Source organism: Echinops telfairi, unplaced genomic scaffold (genome assembly GCF_000313985.2).
Source record: "Echinops telfairi isolate 266 unplaced genomic scaffold, ASM31398v2 ScPeMD7_7421;HRSCAF=8459, whole genome shotgun sequence".
NCBI classification, from domain to species: domain Eukaryota; kingdom Metazoa; phylum Chordata; class Mammalia; order Afrosoricida; family Tenrecidae; genus Echinops; species Echinops telfairi.
The window spans coordinates 9,675,076-9,691,898 of NW_022111321.1; the positions used below are offsets into that span (position 1 = coordinate 9,675,076).

The 16,823-nt window shown below is 37.6% G+C and overlaps 1 protein-coding gene across 1 annotated transcript in view; it reads left to right on the forward strand.

The window, feature by feature from the left end:
- The window catches only part of CNTN5 (contactin 5), a 1,071,081-nt gene that overhangs the window by 1,016,530 nt on the left and 37,728 nt on the right, over positions 1-16,823 (forward strand). Inside the window, exon 23 of the mRNA XM_045297732.1 lies at positions 3,196-3,305. Within this exon, the coding sequence (XP_045153667.1) occupies positions 3,196-3,305 (110 nt within the window). The remainder of the gene's footprint in view (positions 1-3,195; positions 3,306-16,823) is intronic.

A 16,823-nucleotide genomic window follows, 5' to 3' on the forward strand; every position in this document is an offset into this window, starting at 1 on the left:
ACTGTGATGTGTTGACACAACCTTGATTGCTGAAAGTGAGGAGGAATTGAAGCACTTGCTGATGAAGGTCAAGGCTTGTAGCCTCCAGTATGGATTATGACTCCATGTGAACAAAGCCAACACCCTCACAAATGGACCAATAGGTAACTTCATGATAAGTAGAGAAAAGGTTAAAGTTGTCAAGGATTTTTATCTTGCTTGGATCCACAATCAGTGATCATGGAAGCAGTGGTCAACAGATCAAAAGTTGTATTTCATTGGGTAATCTTGGGCAGAAGACCTTTTTAAAGTATTGAAGAGCAAGGATGTTACTTTGAGGACTAAGGTGGCCTCACCCAAGCTACGCCAGTCTCCATTGCATCATTTGCATGTGAACCTTAGACATTGAATAAGGAAGACCTTAGAAACAAAGATGCATTTGAATTGTGGTGCTGGGGAAGAATATTGAGAGTACCGTGACTGCTAAAAAGAGAGACTGATCCCTTGTTGATCTATCAACAACATTCAACTAGATGCACCTATAATCTTCACCCCCTACGAATGCCACTGTGAAATGCCAGCTTGGGTCTGACCCTGATGAGAAATCCTCAGGACTTTTGAACAGAGGTTAGAAAAATGTTTGTCAACTTCTTTCACAACTTTCTTATTTCTATTTGAGAAGTACTTAAACTTGTGTTGTGCCAGTAAAGCCGATAGAAAAAAATGATTCTTGTCTCCAGAGATAAAGATATAAAGGCTGCCACCCAAGCACATATTTTGTGCTTGAGAAATTATTTATCTCCCTGCAATCTTCTTTGACAAAGATGTAATTGCTTCAGTAATATGAAAGCTGAAAGAAGGTATTTGGCACACAAATCTCTGCAATGCATTCATTTTGAAGATAAGCAAAACTGCTGCTGAATAGGAAATGATATCCAAAATGTGGCTTACTTTGAAATCATATCCTAAGTCCTGGAGATCAGGTTGTACAGGATTTAGAACATCTGCATTTCCTATTGTTTATCTGCAAAACCAAGACTTTAGACTCTCACTAAAGAACAATGGGAAAAAAGCATGGTTTTAAAAGTCCTTAAACAGGATTGTAGAATGAAATAGAAGGAGAAACTTTCCTCAAAGTGTGTCTTTTGAAATTGTTTAAATATACAAAAAGTGGGATCAGGAACATAGGATAAGAGAAGCCACTGAGCAAAGTAATAAAAGATATTCAGACGGTGGCAGGATGGGACCTGACAATTTATAGCATGACAAGAAGTAATGTCAGCTTCTGTGTCAAGATTCATGTGAATTTGCCAAAGCACTTTGGGTCAGCACAATAAAATAGTATGTGATTGTAATAAAGACTTCACTGAAAGAAAACCACTGCACAATGAAAGCATGCACATGTGTAGCCTTCTTTTATAGTAACAGGAATATAAGTGTCTGACAGATATTTTTCTATTATTCTATATTTTTCTAATAATGATCAAAAAACATTCTCAGATAGATGTATGACCACTTTCCACTAGAAAAAGAATGATCTCAGAGAATAGTTATAAGCCCCCCAATGACTACAGTCAAACCTTTGAGAGGACAGGGAAATTTTTACTTAGAGTTCTGACACCACAGTGTTGTTCTCTAGCATTTTCAGCAGATTAGACTGAATTCTTACTGGTGGCAAAGGCTTTATTTCAAAGTCTCTATATTTTTATAGTTAGCTGTTTTTGTTTTTTCCTAATTCTGCACAAAAAGTGCTTGAACTAGTGTGTGTCGTTTATTATGCCATTTCGTTTGGTGTGTGTTTGTGCTCCTTTGTTTATGATTTAGCAATGTCAGAGCTAGGAGCCTATTGTTCCTCGTATGGAGTGGAGTCTAAAATAAACTGCACCTCCTGATGTATGCCAGTCAAATATTGCGTACATCTTTGAAAAAATAGTAGGAAATGTCACTGAATGGAAAAGCAGATGGAAAAGTAGTTTTAAGCAGCAGTACTAAGACCTTCAAGAACTTTCCTTCCGACCTGTACATATCTTAAAAGTCAGAGCGTGCCTTTCAAATACCATGTTTCCGAACGTATTTCTTATATAATCATTGAAATAAAGTTTGGTTCTTGGAACAAAAGGAAAATATAATAAAGTGTGAGCTCTATTTTATTTGTGACTTCATAAGGGAGAAAAAAAAAAACCCAAATAACAACAATAAGTGACATTTGGTGAATTTATGTGCCACACACAGTGCTAAACATTTAATATCCAATATTCTACTAAAACTAACTGAAAAATCTATGCAGTATGGATTATGGCAGATGTAGTTAGGTTGAAATATCACACCTTAAATTTGATCTCCCATTTGACTCATTTTAAATTTGTTCTAGTTTTTATGATTTTCTGGTTTTCGATTGAGGTTTTTCTCTGATTTATTTTGTCACTGTTGTTGGGTTTTATTGTTTTGAGTCTTTCTTGTTTGCTTCTTTATTTCTTGCCTGGTTTTCTGTATATGAAATCCAGGATAAGTAAATATACAGAGAGAGTAACTGGATCAATAATTTCCTATGGGCTTGCCATGGGAAGTTGGTGGGAAATGGGGAGCTAACCATGAGTGCAGAAAAAAGAAAATGTTCTAAAGTTGATTGTGGTGATGACTACGCAACTCTTCTTCATATGATTAAATGATTGAATTGTATGATATGTGAATTATAGTTCAATAAAGCTATTTTTAAAAAACCTATGCAGTAAATACACTTATCTGATATTACAGATGCGGGGACTGGGGACTACAGAAAGGTGAAAAAACTTGCCAAAGTACAAATAGACAAATATATCAATTTTTAAATGCGCTACGCAAAAGAGTGACTTAGACATTCTTTTTATCACTATCAAAAGATTGACCATTCTTTGTGATCATTATGCTAGATGGACAATTTAAATCCCCAGAAACAATCTAAATCCCCAAAAATGGCCTAGCTCATCTAAGAATAAAGACCTTCACCGTGTGTCTGAACAGATTTGCCTGTGATTGGTAACGTATGGATGCCATTTGATGCAAGTAGAGTAATCAAAAAACGTCATCTTTTTATCTCGCTTTGTTTGTCTTCGCTGCCGGAGCATTTCATTTCCAAAATAAGGTAGAAGGAAGTTAGCACCTGACAGATGCGTTGTGATGCTTTGCACAATGGAACTTGCAACACTGAAGATTTATGATCCCTTTGTCTTCACACAGAACCCAGCACTGCTCCCACCGACGTCAAGGCCATCAGTCTGTCTATGTCAGAGATTCTTGTTGCATGGAAACATATGAAAGAGAGTTTGGGAAGACCACAGGGATTTGAGGTATGAATAGAATTCTTGAAAATTAGCCTTCTGATTTCGGCGGGCACTGCACTATCTTACAAAGAGAGTTTGGTGACAGGTCAACCAAATCATGTTTCTTGGGGAAAATGCTCTATATTAAAGAAAACATGAAATGGAAGTTGTCTACTGTTAGGTGTTATATAGCTTGTTAACTGGCTTATTTTTCAGGTAGCAGTTGTTATGATATCATTCAAATATATACAAGAAATGAAAACTAGACAAAGTCAGGAGTCATAGGTATATGTTTTCTGGTGTTAGTTCTTAGTGCTAAAATAATGCTTTTGTCTCTTTGTTTCTGATGAGTTAGTGCATAAATATAAATTTCCTTTTATTGTATAACAGGATTTATCCTCATGACTCAATTTCAAATATGTACAAAACTTTGTGGTGTCTCCATTTTGTAGAACTAAAATGACTTCTTTGTACCTTAGTTTTAACTTAATTATGCCATCCTTATAAGTGTGAAAACTTTATATCAAGTCAATGATTTCAGTGAGATTTCATGCTAGATGTGGACTAGAGTATTTGGGGTGCTCTTTGTGGCACGTGGACTAGAGTATTTGGGGTGCTCTTTGTGGAATGTGGACTAGAGGATTTGGGGTGCTCTTTGAGCTTGAATCTTCCATGTTAGCAAGAGCCCTACTCTATACAGCTTTTGTTTTTGTCTTGCTTAGACAATCTGGAAGCCAACAAAGTGATCTATGTCTAATTATATTCTATGTCTAATTATATTCAACAAGGGTGCCAAGACCGTGTAATGTAGAAACAATAGTCCCAAGATCACTGGATACCCAAATTAAAAAGAATGTGTTTGAAAACCTACATTACATTATGAATGAAAATTAACCCACAATGAACTAGTCCTGCAGATAACTGCTATAAAACTATAAAAACCCAAGGAAGCCACATTGATATAGATCTGCACGACCTTGAATAAGACAATGCATGATATCTAATTTTATCTTATCAAAAATAAAACCTTCATGTACCAAAAAACATTGTCATTGAAAGCATCGTTTCATCGTTCATTGCAACACTATGAAAGCTGAGAATAATCCAAAAGTCCATCAGCAAGTGAATGGATTGGCACCATGAGGTTGTTGTTTCGGCTGATTACCATCAAGCCAGCTGCAACGCATGTTTACCTTATGTACAATAGAACGATAGTGCACCTTCTTCAGGATACCTGGCACGTTTGAGTCTCTGACTATTCTGTCAATATATGTCATTGGCTGTTTTCCTCATTCTCACTGACCCTCTACCAAATATCATATCCTTTTTATAAATTGGTTTTTCCTGTTGCTATATCTAAGTAAGCCAACATGTCATCATCCTGGCTTCTAAGAACTACTCAGGGTGGGTTTCATCTGAGATTGAATATCCTGCCCTTCTAGAAGTCCAGAGTATATTTTGTAGCCTTTGCCAACATCTCAGATTGAGCATATTGATTCTCCAGTCTTCATTTTTCACTGTCCAGATGTGACATGCATAGGAGGAGACTGAAAAAGCCATACATTGGGTCAGGCATATTTCAGTCCTCAGTGACATCTTTACTTTTTAAGTTTTGAAATAGATTCAATTTCTTGACTGTTGCTTTCATAGGTGTTGACTATTGATCCAAATAGGATGAGATTATTGACAACTTATATTGTCTTCATTTATCATAACATTACTTATCAGTCCAGTTGTGAACACTTTTATTTTCTTCATGTTAAGTTGAAATCCATTGTAAAAGCTATAATCTTCAATCTGCAAAATTTACTACCTCTAAATTTGTCATACTCTGGAAGTTATACAGCAGTGGTGTTTCAAGTCCCAGCTGAGTAAACCATGATAGACACAGTTCTTTAGAGCTTCCAGAGAGGATAGACTTAGGAAGAAGGAGCTGGTGATCTCCTTTCAAACGCAACCAATGAAAACTATGGAATATTGATTGCTCTACCATAAAGAGAAATGAAATTCTGATTCAACATGCAAAAGCTTGAAAACATTGTCCTGAATGAGATGTCAATCATAAAAGAACAATTATAGTATTTTATGACCCCACTTATATGGAAATATCTAGTATAGATAAATGCATAGAGATAAAGGGTCTAAGGGATGAGAGAGAAAAAGGGAACTCATTGCATAAGAGACACTAAGTGTTCAAAGTGACGGGAAATAATGGAAATGGGCAGCGGTGATAGGTACACACCATGAAGGCTATAACCAATGTCATTGAATTATACATGTAAAAATGCTAAAATGATAAATGTTTCTTTATATATTTGTTGTAATTGGGTGCTTTTGAGTTGATCAGCGCTCATAGCAACCCCATGTGACTGAGTAAACCTGCCACATAGGGTTTTCTGAACAGCCATCTTTACAGAAACACATAGGAACCATTTCTTCCATGGACCCGAGTGAGTTCAAACCTCTGACTGTTTGATTATCAGTTGAGTGCTTAACCATTTATGCCACCAAAGCACTCTAACACACACACACACACACACACACACACACACAGCAGTAGCACATTTTTAAAGCAAACTATCAAGAGAGTGAAAAGATAGCCCATAGAATAGGAGAAAACCTTTCCAAGCCACCTATCCAATAAGAGGCTAATATCTAGACTGTGGAAAAAACTCTTACATGTCAACGTTAAAAAGGCAAATAACCAAATGAACACATGACAAGGGATTTAAATGGACATTTTTTTCTAACGTCGACATGCAAATGGCCAGTGAGCACATGAGACGATGATCAACAGTATTAGTCCTAGGGAGATTCAAACAGAATCCACCCAGAATGTTCACTCCACACCCCCTAGGATGGCTATCATGAAGAACAACCCCAACGAGAGAAAAAGAGTGAGTGGTGCAGAATATGGGAAGAAATAGAAGCTGTCACACATTACTGGTAAATATATAAACTGGTGCAGTGTGTCAGTCACCAAAAAAGTCAAACATAGGACTTCTACCTGAACTAATAATGCCACCACTATAGTAGATGTTCGTATAAAAACTGGTGCATACATGATAGTACCATGATTATTCATAATAAGCACAAATTATAAACAGCTCCAATATTCATTAAACAATGTGTGATAATACAAAATGTGGTATCAGAAAAGGTTAAAAGTCAGACTCAACATTGAGCATATTTCATATCTGCCAAGGGTGAAAATAAGTAAGGCCTAATTAAGCACTGCATTCAAATATTTTAATCTCATACAAAAGACATTATAAAAGTCAAATTGAAATTTTATATGAGAAATCCTGATTCATGGTAGGAATAACTCAGCATAAACAATAGGGTCAGAATGATCATAGTCCCTGGCTCAGCAGATCATCATAATGGTAAGATGCAAGAGAACATTTGAACTTCATCCCTTTAAACTTCTAAGAGGATCCACTCATGGATGTTTCTAAATGTGACAATTTGGCTTTATGAGCACAACCTGATCAAAGGGGGAACGTGGTGTTTCCTTCATGATACAGTTCAACAAACTCTGTGAGTCTAGGACCCCTGACAAAGAATGGCCACCTGAAGAAATAATCAACAATAAAATCTGGTATGTAGACCTCAGTCCGACTAATTTCACTTGACTAATGCTTGAACAGTTTTGTTGACATTCTCTGAGAGATATTCTCTTTGAGAATTGTGGTCACTTACAAGGAGTTTGCTTAACATGTCCTGCCTGTAGAGATTGAGTGAAGAAAACAGTACCTTCGAGATGTGTGGGATTCCGAGCTTATGATATGCAGCATGATGGAAAATTGAAACCGGGAGATATTTATTGCATGACTTCGGTTCATGAATAACCATGACTGTCCCATCTGGATTGCCATCCCTGTCGTGGTCCCATGCAAGTAAATCATTAGTTCCGTTTTGAATTTATGAGCCTGCCAGAATTAAGGGTCCTGTAAACGGCAATGCCTGTGTCCTGATGCAGAGCTCCTCAGACTCCTCGGCGCTTACGAGGCTATTTATGTTCATGGAAAATCCGAGCAGACACCGCTCTGTAAGAATGGTGAGGAAAGAGGGGCAATGACAAAATCCATACTCAACTGATTTCTCCACCTAAGAAGAACGATGGGGGAAACTGCAGGATAATGAAGCCTTGAATGGTTCGTTTATTCATTCACTCATCAAACATTTGTTAAGGAGCAGGCACAGTGCTAGACTCCAGAAATAGAGAAATGAAGGAAGAAGACCTAGTTTCTGCCCTTTAAAAGCTCACAAACTGGTGTGAAAAGAGGTTTGTGAGAAATTTCACTAAATAAAAGAGAGTGAAGGACATTGGGAAAATTCTTCTGTCCATAACAACCCTAGGATTCTGATGAGTGGGAATTAATACATGCCAATGCCTCTTTTAATGTAACTTTCTGTTTGAAGGCCTTTGTCTTTTTCCTGTCCCTAAAATGACCTCAATTTTCCTAAATAAAATAATAAATAATGGAAATAGCCATTTAGTTAATAAAAGAAAAGAAAAATGTTTCTCAAGGCATAACTTTTTGGAAAAACATTTTGTTGTATATTCATTCTTAGAGAAAAAAAGCTCAAAGGCCAAATCCATGAGCCTCCATTCCGACTCGGGGCAATCCTGTAGGGTAGAGTCCAACTGCCCCATGGGGTTTCTGAGGCTGGAAACCTTATGGAAACAGCCAGCACAGCTTTCTCTCTGGCATCTTTTGATTAGCAGTAGCACACTTTAACTACAGCACTGCCAAGCCCTCTGTCGAACAAAGTGCCCGATTGGTGTCAAGTTGGTGGTGCTTGAAATTATTCTGGCTGGTATGCCAGGGTATTATTAATTGTATTTCCATCTGTTTAATGGCGGGAGTCCTTTCAATAATAAGAAACAGTGCATCTTTATAGCCTCTTGACAAGTACAGAGTGCCCTAGTTCTAATTCTGAACTTTTTTGTGCTTACTACTAAGAGGGAATGAAAGTCAAAAGTACTTGTCCCACTTTACATTTCTCACTAAGAAGTTCCCTGAGCTAACTCTTTTCCTTGGGCAAGACTTGGACATGTTCATATTAGAACTTTCAGAGCATATGCACCTCAATTCATTGTAGACATGCTGTCAAAGTCATTCCCATTTATTAGCTGCATAAATAAAGCAACAATTGTGACTGGTTCTATTAAATTAGTTGTGCTGGTATTTATCTTTTTTTAGTTAAAATTTTAATTAATTTATTTTTAAAACTGAAGGAGTTTTTCAAGGACCAAATAAGCTGTCCTCTGCCTTAAGCATTGGTATTTGTACAGAGCTAGCATAGAAAACATCACTAAACAGTTTTCACAATTAGATGATGTATTGCTACATCTCTTTTCAACTCAAGTAATTTGTAAAATTACAAGGGTAAGTCACAAAGTATTGATACTAAGGTTCCAGTTTATACACACACAAAAGATATTTAAACCTGTCTCTGCAGTATATAAATGGCAGCAAACAAGGTCGGTAATATGTCCTTCAGTGTTCTGATTAGGAGTCATTCCAAAAGAAAAAGAAGAATATGCTCCGTGCTATGGGAGAAAAACTATTTTGGGGTCAGAACTAAAATGTCAAGACTCAAGTAGACATCTTCCCAAATCATGGAAACTTTGCAACAAGTTTAAAGGAATGCTACCTTTCCAAAAACAGTTCTTAGAAATGAACTTAAAGCAGAGAGATCCAAGCTCAGAATTATATAACAATAATTTTGAGGATTCAAAAGGTATAATCTTGATAGATTTTCTCAGAGGACGTAGGACAATCACAAGGGCCTAAAAAGAAGAAGTGCTAAGAAAACTGAAAACTGCATTGGTGATGATAAGACCAGGAAAGTTGTCCAGACGGAAAAAAAATTTTCCCATCACAACAATGCACCTGCTCATTATTTGAGAGCAACAAGAACTGTCCAGGATAATTGCGTTGGGAAACCTTAAACCATTCACCCTATAGCTCTGATCCCGCCCCTTCAGGCTTCTTTTTGTTTCCCAAACTCAAAAAGGAATATGATTTCAGTCCCTTGAAAATGTCAAAAACAACATTGTGACATGGTATAAATTGAAGCATGAAGAATTCTTCAGGGCAGAGTTAGATGCAAACATCACTTTTAGATAGTATATATAGACCTTGATGGAGGCCATGTGGGGAACCCATAGCTTCACTTTTTTATATTTTTGTTTAGTAAAGAGTTCTATGATTTTGTAGCAATACTTTTGTAGCAATACTGTGTTTATGTCAACAAAAGGCTGACAATCAAGTTTAAAGGTGGCAAGTCAAAAGTGGGGTTTTCCCAACTTGTAGAGCACGTCTATGTCTAAGGCTTTTTACTGACTTCAGACTAGTTTAGAGTAGTTTTAAAGTAGTATGAAAATAAAAATTGTGTAAAATTAGAAAAATGAGTTTAAATGACATCAAAGTACTCATTAAGTATTCTTGTGTAGATTGATAACTGTGTACCAATTGTGTTTGATGGAACTCTTTAAGAATTTCCTTCAGGTAGGCACTCCACAACTAGTTGTTCTCTGTTAATTCTTTCACAAATCACATTCCGGATCCATATAGAAACAATGGGATTTAGGGGATTCTGCATTAATTGTCACAAAAAAGAATTGGGGGCACCATGGTGTAGCCTTCCTTTTGTTTCTCTCAGTGAGTTCACCAAGTTTTCAAATACTGTCCAGGGAGACCTAGGGCTGCCAAGCCCCAACTTCTTCTGCCAGCCCTTCCCACCATCCCTTGAAAATCCTCGCTTTGGGGGCCAAGAATTCATGCGATTCCCTCTTCCCCCAGTATTGCCACTCCTGCCCACTCTAAATGGGGTACTATAGCTGCTATTTCTTAAGGTGGTGAAGGAATTAGATTATAGTTCTTTACTATTGGATGCAAATCACCAGAGCAGCAGGCCAAAAGCAACATTGATGTCTGACAATAACTCATGACAGGTAGACTGCATTTAACTGGTGAATTTAATATGTGTGCAACAACAACAACAAAGATCTTTTAGACACAAATTAAAAAGGAAAAGAAAGTTGAAATGAAGCCTGACCCACCAAAAGGCTGAAACAAAGAATATTTCATTTCCATATGTTGTGTGGATAACAGCTGTTTTAATTATTCTCTTTGGCTTTTTGCTATTACTATATAAATTAGGAATATCAATAATTAAACTATAAGAAGAAAATAAAATGTCAGTGCCACCCTTTGTTTCCCAGAAGTCTGTCAACCTTGACTTAAGTCAAACAGCCCTCAGGTCCCTATCATTAGGTCGCATTCCTAGTTTGTTCCCAGAGGGTCTCAGGTGAACTAGAACTCTTTTAAAAGTCAGCAGATCAAAAGGAAGTTGAATTACCATTTCAGTTGCTTAAGTTGCTCCTTCCCTTATTCTGTGGAAAGGCAGCTAAATGGAATTTGGGCGGGGCGTGGGGGGCGGCGGGGGGGGGAATGCAGTCACTCAGTTGAATATTTTAGGGGGGAATGCAGTCACTCAGTTGAATGTTTGGGGGGAAATGCAGTCACTCAGTTGAATATTCTTCGGTTTTGTTCTTCTCATTTGCTTTCTAAAATGGTAAGTTTCATGCAGGAAATTCTCCAACCCAAACCACTTTTAAAACATATTCTGTTAAAAAGTTTATGTAACTGATTTTGTTTTCAATTAATACTAGAACATTTGCCTGGATGTATTTCTTTATCCATAAAAACGACCCCAAAAGTATTTATAATACATTTTATCATATTCAGAAATATATCCTATATCTTAGTAGAAATGTGAACTTATCACAACACTTCTAAATTGGGGGTTCTCATTCCCTTTTTTTCTCAAATAATAGTTTAGAAAATTATTAAATTGCATAAAAAACCTTGTCCTGTTGAGACTTGCTACTATACTCTAAGCTTTGCCCAATGTGTTTATGGATTAGGAGTACTCCAATAATGGAAAATGGAGAAATTTTGTAAAGCACTTGAACACAAAATAAAAATGAAAGTCAACAAAAGGCATAATTAACATTCTAGGATTTCCAAATACTATTTATCTAACTATTAAATGGCTGAAACTTCATCTTCAAAGGGCAATATATTTTTAAAGATATAAGTAAGTTGTTAAAGAGCCATATGAACGTTGGAAAATGCAAAAAATATAAATAAATTGCCACAACCTAGCACACATCTGTAACCATATTCAGGCCCTCAAATCTAACATTACTAAAAACCACAGATGAATCTCATCTCTAATAGCATCTTGTGTCTAATAGCAACTATTCCAAATCTCACCACCACTCCCACTACCCAATAATTATGACAAGGATGTCTGATAGCAATAATTGGTTTTGCCATATTTTAAAATTACATTGTATATAAGGATAAGTAAAAAGTATTACTAAAATATAGAACCCTTTATTAAACGAGCTTATCAAAATGTGAAGCTATTGAGTCTTCACGTAGACTTCATCTAAGTTTATACACTTCTGAAGACAATCTTTCTATCTCTCTAACTTTTCCTCCAAGTAGTCTATGCGCTTTGATTTACACCACTCAAAAACATCCATGTGGGCATTCTTGAGGGTTCAGATCATGTTCCGGTTAAATGTTCTTTGAGTTTTGATGAGTCTGAATCAACTTTATGGCAGTGAGTTTGTTTGTGCTTTCAGTTTTAAGAATATCAAAAAGTGTGAAGAGGCATCATCAGGCTGTAAGCATTCCCAGTGAAATTCCCACAGGACGGCGCTTAGTAGTCTAAGAAACGAACAGGGACATTGATGTAACTAAAACAAAATCCTTCATGCAAGTTTTTCTCCAGGGTGCAGTTTTCTCTTTTTGTAAACCTATTTCCTGATAAGCTGTTATATCCAGATTACCTTTTAGAATCCCCCAAAATAGTTATCATCACCCTTTAAGCTCATTTGTCTGTCTTGAATTAGACTGGCTAGCTGATCCACTCAGAAACCACTGTTTTGAATGGACCCTTTTTTTTGTAACCTGTAGTATTAATGAGTCAAAACCATGTTCATAAAAACGTAAAAGGTGTTAAAAGTTAAAGTCCACATGCTTAAAAGTAACATGTAAAAGAGAGAATTAAGGATTTGAAATACAGATTCGGATGAAAATAATAAGAAATCTATATGAATAAGGAATATTTGTTGAAGTTTTGAAGTAAAATAAAATACTAAAGTGATCAGGACACCAAGAATTAGACAACAAGAAAATAATATAAAGGGGACCGTAGGGGCGGTTGGGGTGGGGTGGGGTGGAGAACAACAAAGTAGCAAGCATTCCTGGAACCAGAGAACCTGGGGCCCATACACTGTGCTGCCCACATCTCTGCTTTGCTGCTAGAGCCACAAGAAATAGCTATATCCCTTCTGTAACTGAAGGATCCCGGTAATGCTGTCCAGTAAGCGTTAAAATCCTTCTCCAAAGGAGAGAGATGAGGTAATCTGCTCCCAACATGATTTACAGCCTCTGAAAACCTTTCTAGGAGGCGACTACCGTATGACCCAGAATCTACTCAGCAGCGGTGGGTTAGGTTTGGTTCTGAATGAGACTAAGGGAGCTGGTCTGCACGCTACACTGGTGGTCGAGATGCGTTGCTTGGCCTATCCCTGCATTTGTACAACTCTGGTGGCCATGCTTTCTTACTTACTTCCATGAAGTTTATATCTATGTATGTATATGTGTGTGTATATTCATATATATATATATATTATTCAACATAGGACTGATAAGATGAATTCATAGTGTTGCACGGCTGCAGTTCATGGTCTTTCTTAAACTGCTATGAGTAGCTCACATTTTATACATCTACCATATAGACATGAGGGTTGTTTCAAGTTTGGGTCGGTTATTAATAGAAATATTTTGAACAATTGTTTCCATGTTTTATGTGCTTATGATTGCATTTGGGAGATAAGAGTGAAATTTGTACTTCACTGGCTATTCATGAACCCTACAGTTCCCAATAAGTTGCTCAAGTTATCATCCCACCAAAACTAGACGTGATTTCCAATTGATCCACATCCTCATTAAAACTTGTTTATGTCTTTCTTGTTTTAGCCATTCTGGTGGGTATATAATGCTATTGCATTATCATTTTAATTTGTATTTCCTTGATAATCAATGAGTTTTTGAATATATTATTTCTTGCTCGTTGGAAATATTCTTAAGTGAATGAAATGTCAACTCATCTTTGACCCATTTTTTAAAATCATTTTATTGGGAGCTCTTACAGATATTATAACAATCCATACTTCAGTTAGATCAAGCATAATTGTACAATTACTGCCACTATCAGTTTCAAAACATTTCTTTCTTCTTGAACTCTTTGATATCAACTTCCCTTTATCCCCTCCCTCCCCTCCCCTGCCCTCCAGGAACCTTTGTTCTTATATTATAGTTATTATTTTTTGCCATATCTTACACTGTCCACTGTATCCATCCTCCACAATTCTGTTACCCATTCCCCTCAAGTGGGGTTAGACAGTCATCTTTGCTATTGGTGCCCTCTTTTCCCCTCTTCCCGTACCCACAGGGAATCATTGCTCCTATTACTATTTCCGATGGGTTTATCTATCTTGGATTTCTTGTATCTAACAATCTTCATAAAGCAAATGAATATTCACAGGTCTAACAAGCTTAATGAAGTAAAATTATGACCATAATAGTAAGGGGAGGAAATATTAAAGAACTAGAGGATAGTTATGTATTTCATCAGTGTACCCTGGATATATCTTCCCTCCCGTTCTGTGAGGGACTGTCCAATTATCTTGCAGGTGGATTTTTGGTCCCCAACTTTATCTACGCTACTTCACGTCAATTTGATTCCATGCTTTTTTTGAACTTCTGATGCCTATTCCTGTCGACACCTCATGATCACTCCTGCTGGTGTGCTTCTGTGTGGGCTTTGTTGCTTTCCTGCTAGATGGCTGCTTGTTTAACTACATGCCTTTAAGACCCAGACACTTTATCTTTTGCTAGCAGAGCACCATCATCTTTCTTCACCACCTTTGCTTATTTGCCAATTTGTCTTCAGTGATTGTGTTGGGAAAGTGACTATCAGACATTGCCACATTATTAAAACAAACCGTTCTGTACTGAAGTAAAATTATAGGCCCAAAGTTTGTCTATGTACACTAATAAACCTATCTTTATATATGTATATATTTGCATACATACATATCTATATTTATATCTATATATATATGATTATTACTTTCTAGTTCTTTCCTGTTTTTCTTTTTTCTCTCCTCCTTCCCCACTATTATGTTTGCCTATCAGTTATTTACCTCTCATTTATTCCTCTCAGATGCATTTCAATTGATCAAACATGATCCGAAATGCAGCACCCTTCTCCCCGCTGATTTTATATCCCTTGCTATTCCCCTGCCCCTGTTGTTATTGGCTCCTCACTCCCCTCCCACACCTCCACTTCTCCCATGTCCCCCCTCGGCACCTTTATTCCTGTTGCTGTCTCCTTGGGTTTGATTATCCTGCCTATCGTATATAGATAGAGACCAAAAGGGGAAAAAAAGAAGAAAAAAAGAGAGAGGTCATACAAGTAGTTCCAAGTCTAACTGTGTTCTGCCTGAGTCTCTGAGTGTCCCTTTGTCAAATAGTGAGCAGAGCCCATTGTAGTCCATTGGTCCAATCCCCTTTTCTTTCAGGGATCCCTTTCCCCAAACCTGCTTACCTAATAACACTTACACCTCTTAGTCCTCAGCGTTCACGTCCAAGGGGCGTGCCTTCTACAAGACCCCATTCATCTTCTTACAGTCAAGGATGGAATGGTCTAGTGCCCCTCCCTGTTACACGTTCACACTTACTGTGTGGACTCCTTGTGAATCTCCTCCAACCAGTTCAGCTGAGGTGCCAACTGCTGCCCCCAAGTCAGAAGTCTACAATCAAGCTTCCTTGGGGGCTTTGCAGTTTTGCTCCCTTTGCTGGTCTGTTGCACTCCCCTCTTGGTTTATCACCATATGGGCGGATCAGGCGGGCCTCTGTCTTCTAGGGAGGGGATGTCAAGTCTCCAGCTGAAGCCTCCCCTGCAGTCCTCTCTATTATCCAGCTCCTCCAAGCAGAAATGCCGCCTCAAGGCTTGATGCTCTGGCATGAGATCTATTCTCTCTCCCTTTTCTGTGGAGACATAAACCATACCCTCCCCTGGGGTGGATTAGTGTCCTGTTCCCCCATTGCCATCTTTTTTCTTTCTTCACCCCTCTGTGGGCCTTAAAGACATATGGGGGTAGCAAGGGAGATGTCTTTCCGCACAGGTGCTCTCTGCATCTTTTTTAGTTTGGTTGGTTTTTTTCATTTATTTGAGGACATATGCATCATTGTGTCTGGTCTGGCTCTTGTCAAAGTATCTGGTCCTCAGTCCGGCAACTGTGCAATATGTACATTTTCCCCTGGACCCGATCTCTTGTTTGAACTTAGTCTTTCTTTTCTTTATTAATTAACAAATTCTTTACAAAGAATGGTTACAATTGTTTTGTCAATAAACTATAGCAATGCATCGATAACCCCATGACTGCTGCTTCCATGAGCATTGATGGTGGACCCAACCAAAGAAAATCTTTGACAACTTCAAACTTTTCTCCATTTATCATGTCACCGGTTGGTCTAGTTGTGAGGAATTTGCTCTTCCTCACATTGAGTCTTAATCCATACTGAAAGCTACCATCCTTGATCTTCATCAGCAAGTGCTACAAGTCCTCCTCACATTCATCAAGCAAGATTATGATATTTGGTATAGGTTTTTAATAAGCCTTCCTCCAAACTTTATGCCACATTCTCCTTCATATAAGCAGCTTCTCTGATTATTTGCTCAGGATCCAGATTGAACAAGTATGGCGAAAGGATGTAGCCTTGATGCACACCTTTTCTAATTTTAAACTATACAGTTTTCCCTTGTTCGGATCACCCAACTGCCTCTTGATCCATGTGCAAGTTCCAAATGAGCACAATTAAGGGTCCTGGAATTCCCAGTCTTCTCGATGTTCTCCGTAGTTTATTAGGGGCCACACAATCTAAAACCTTTGCATAATTAATAAAACACAAGAAACATCTTTCTGGTATTCTCTGCTTTGATCCAAGAGCCATGTGATAGCAGCAATGAGACCATCCCTTGCTCCGGCCTCTTTGGAATCCGGCCTGAACTTCTGGGAGCTCCCTGTCATTGTACTGCTGCAGCCATTGTTGGATGGTTGATTTTAACCAAGATTTTACGTGTGGGTGATATCAATATCATTCCATAGTTTGAACATTCTATTGGGTCACCTTTATTTGCAATGGGCATAAATATGGATCTCTTCCACTCAGTAGGCCAAGTAGCTGTTTTCCAAATTTCTTGGCATAAATGAATGAGTGCTTCCAGTGCTTCCTTAGCTTGCTGAAATATTTCAATTGATATTTCATTTACTCCTGGAGCCTTGTTTGTGGCTAATGCTTTCTTTTTTTTAATCATTTTATTAGGGGCTCATACAACTCTTACCATAATCCATACATACATCAATTGTGTAAAGCACATTTG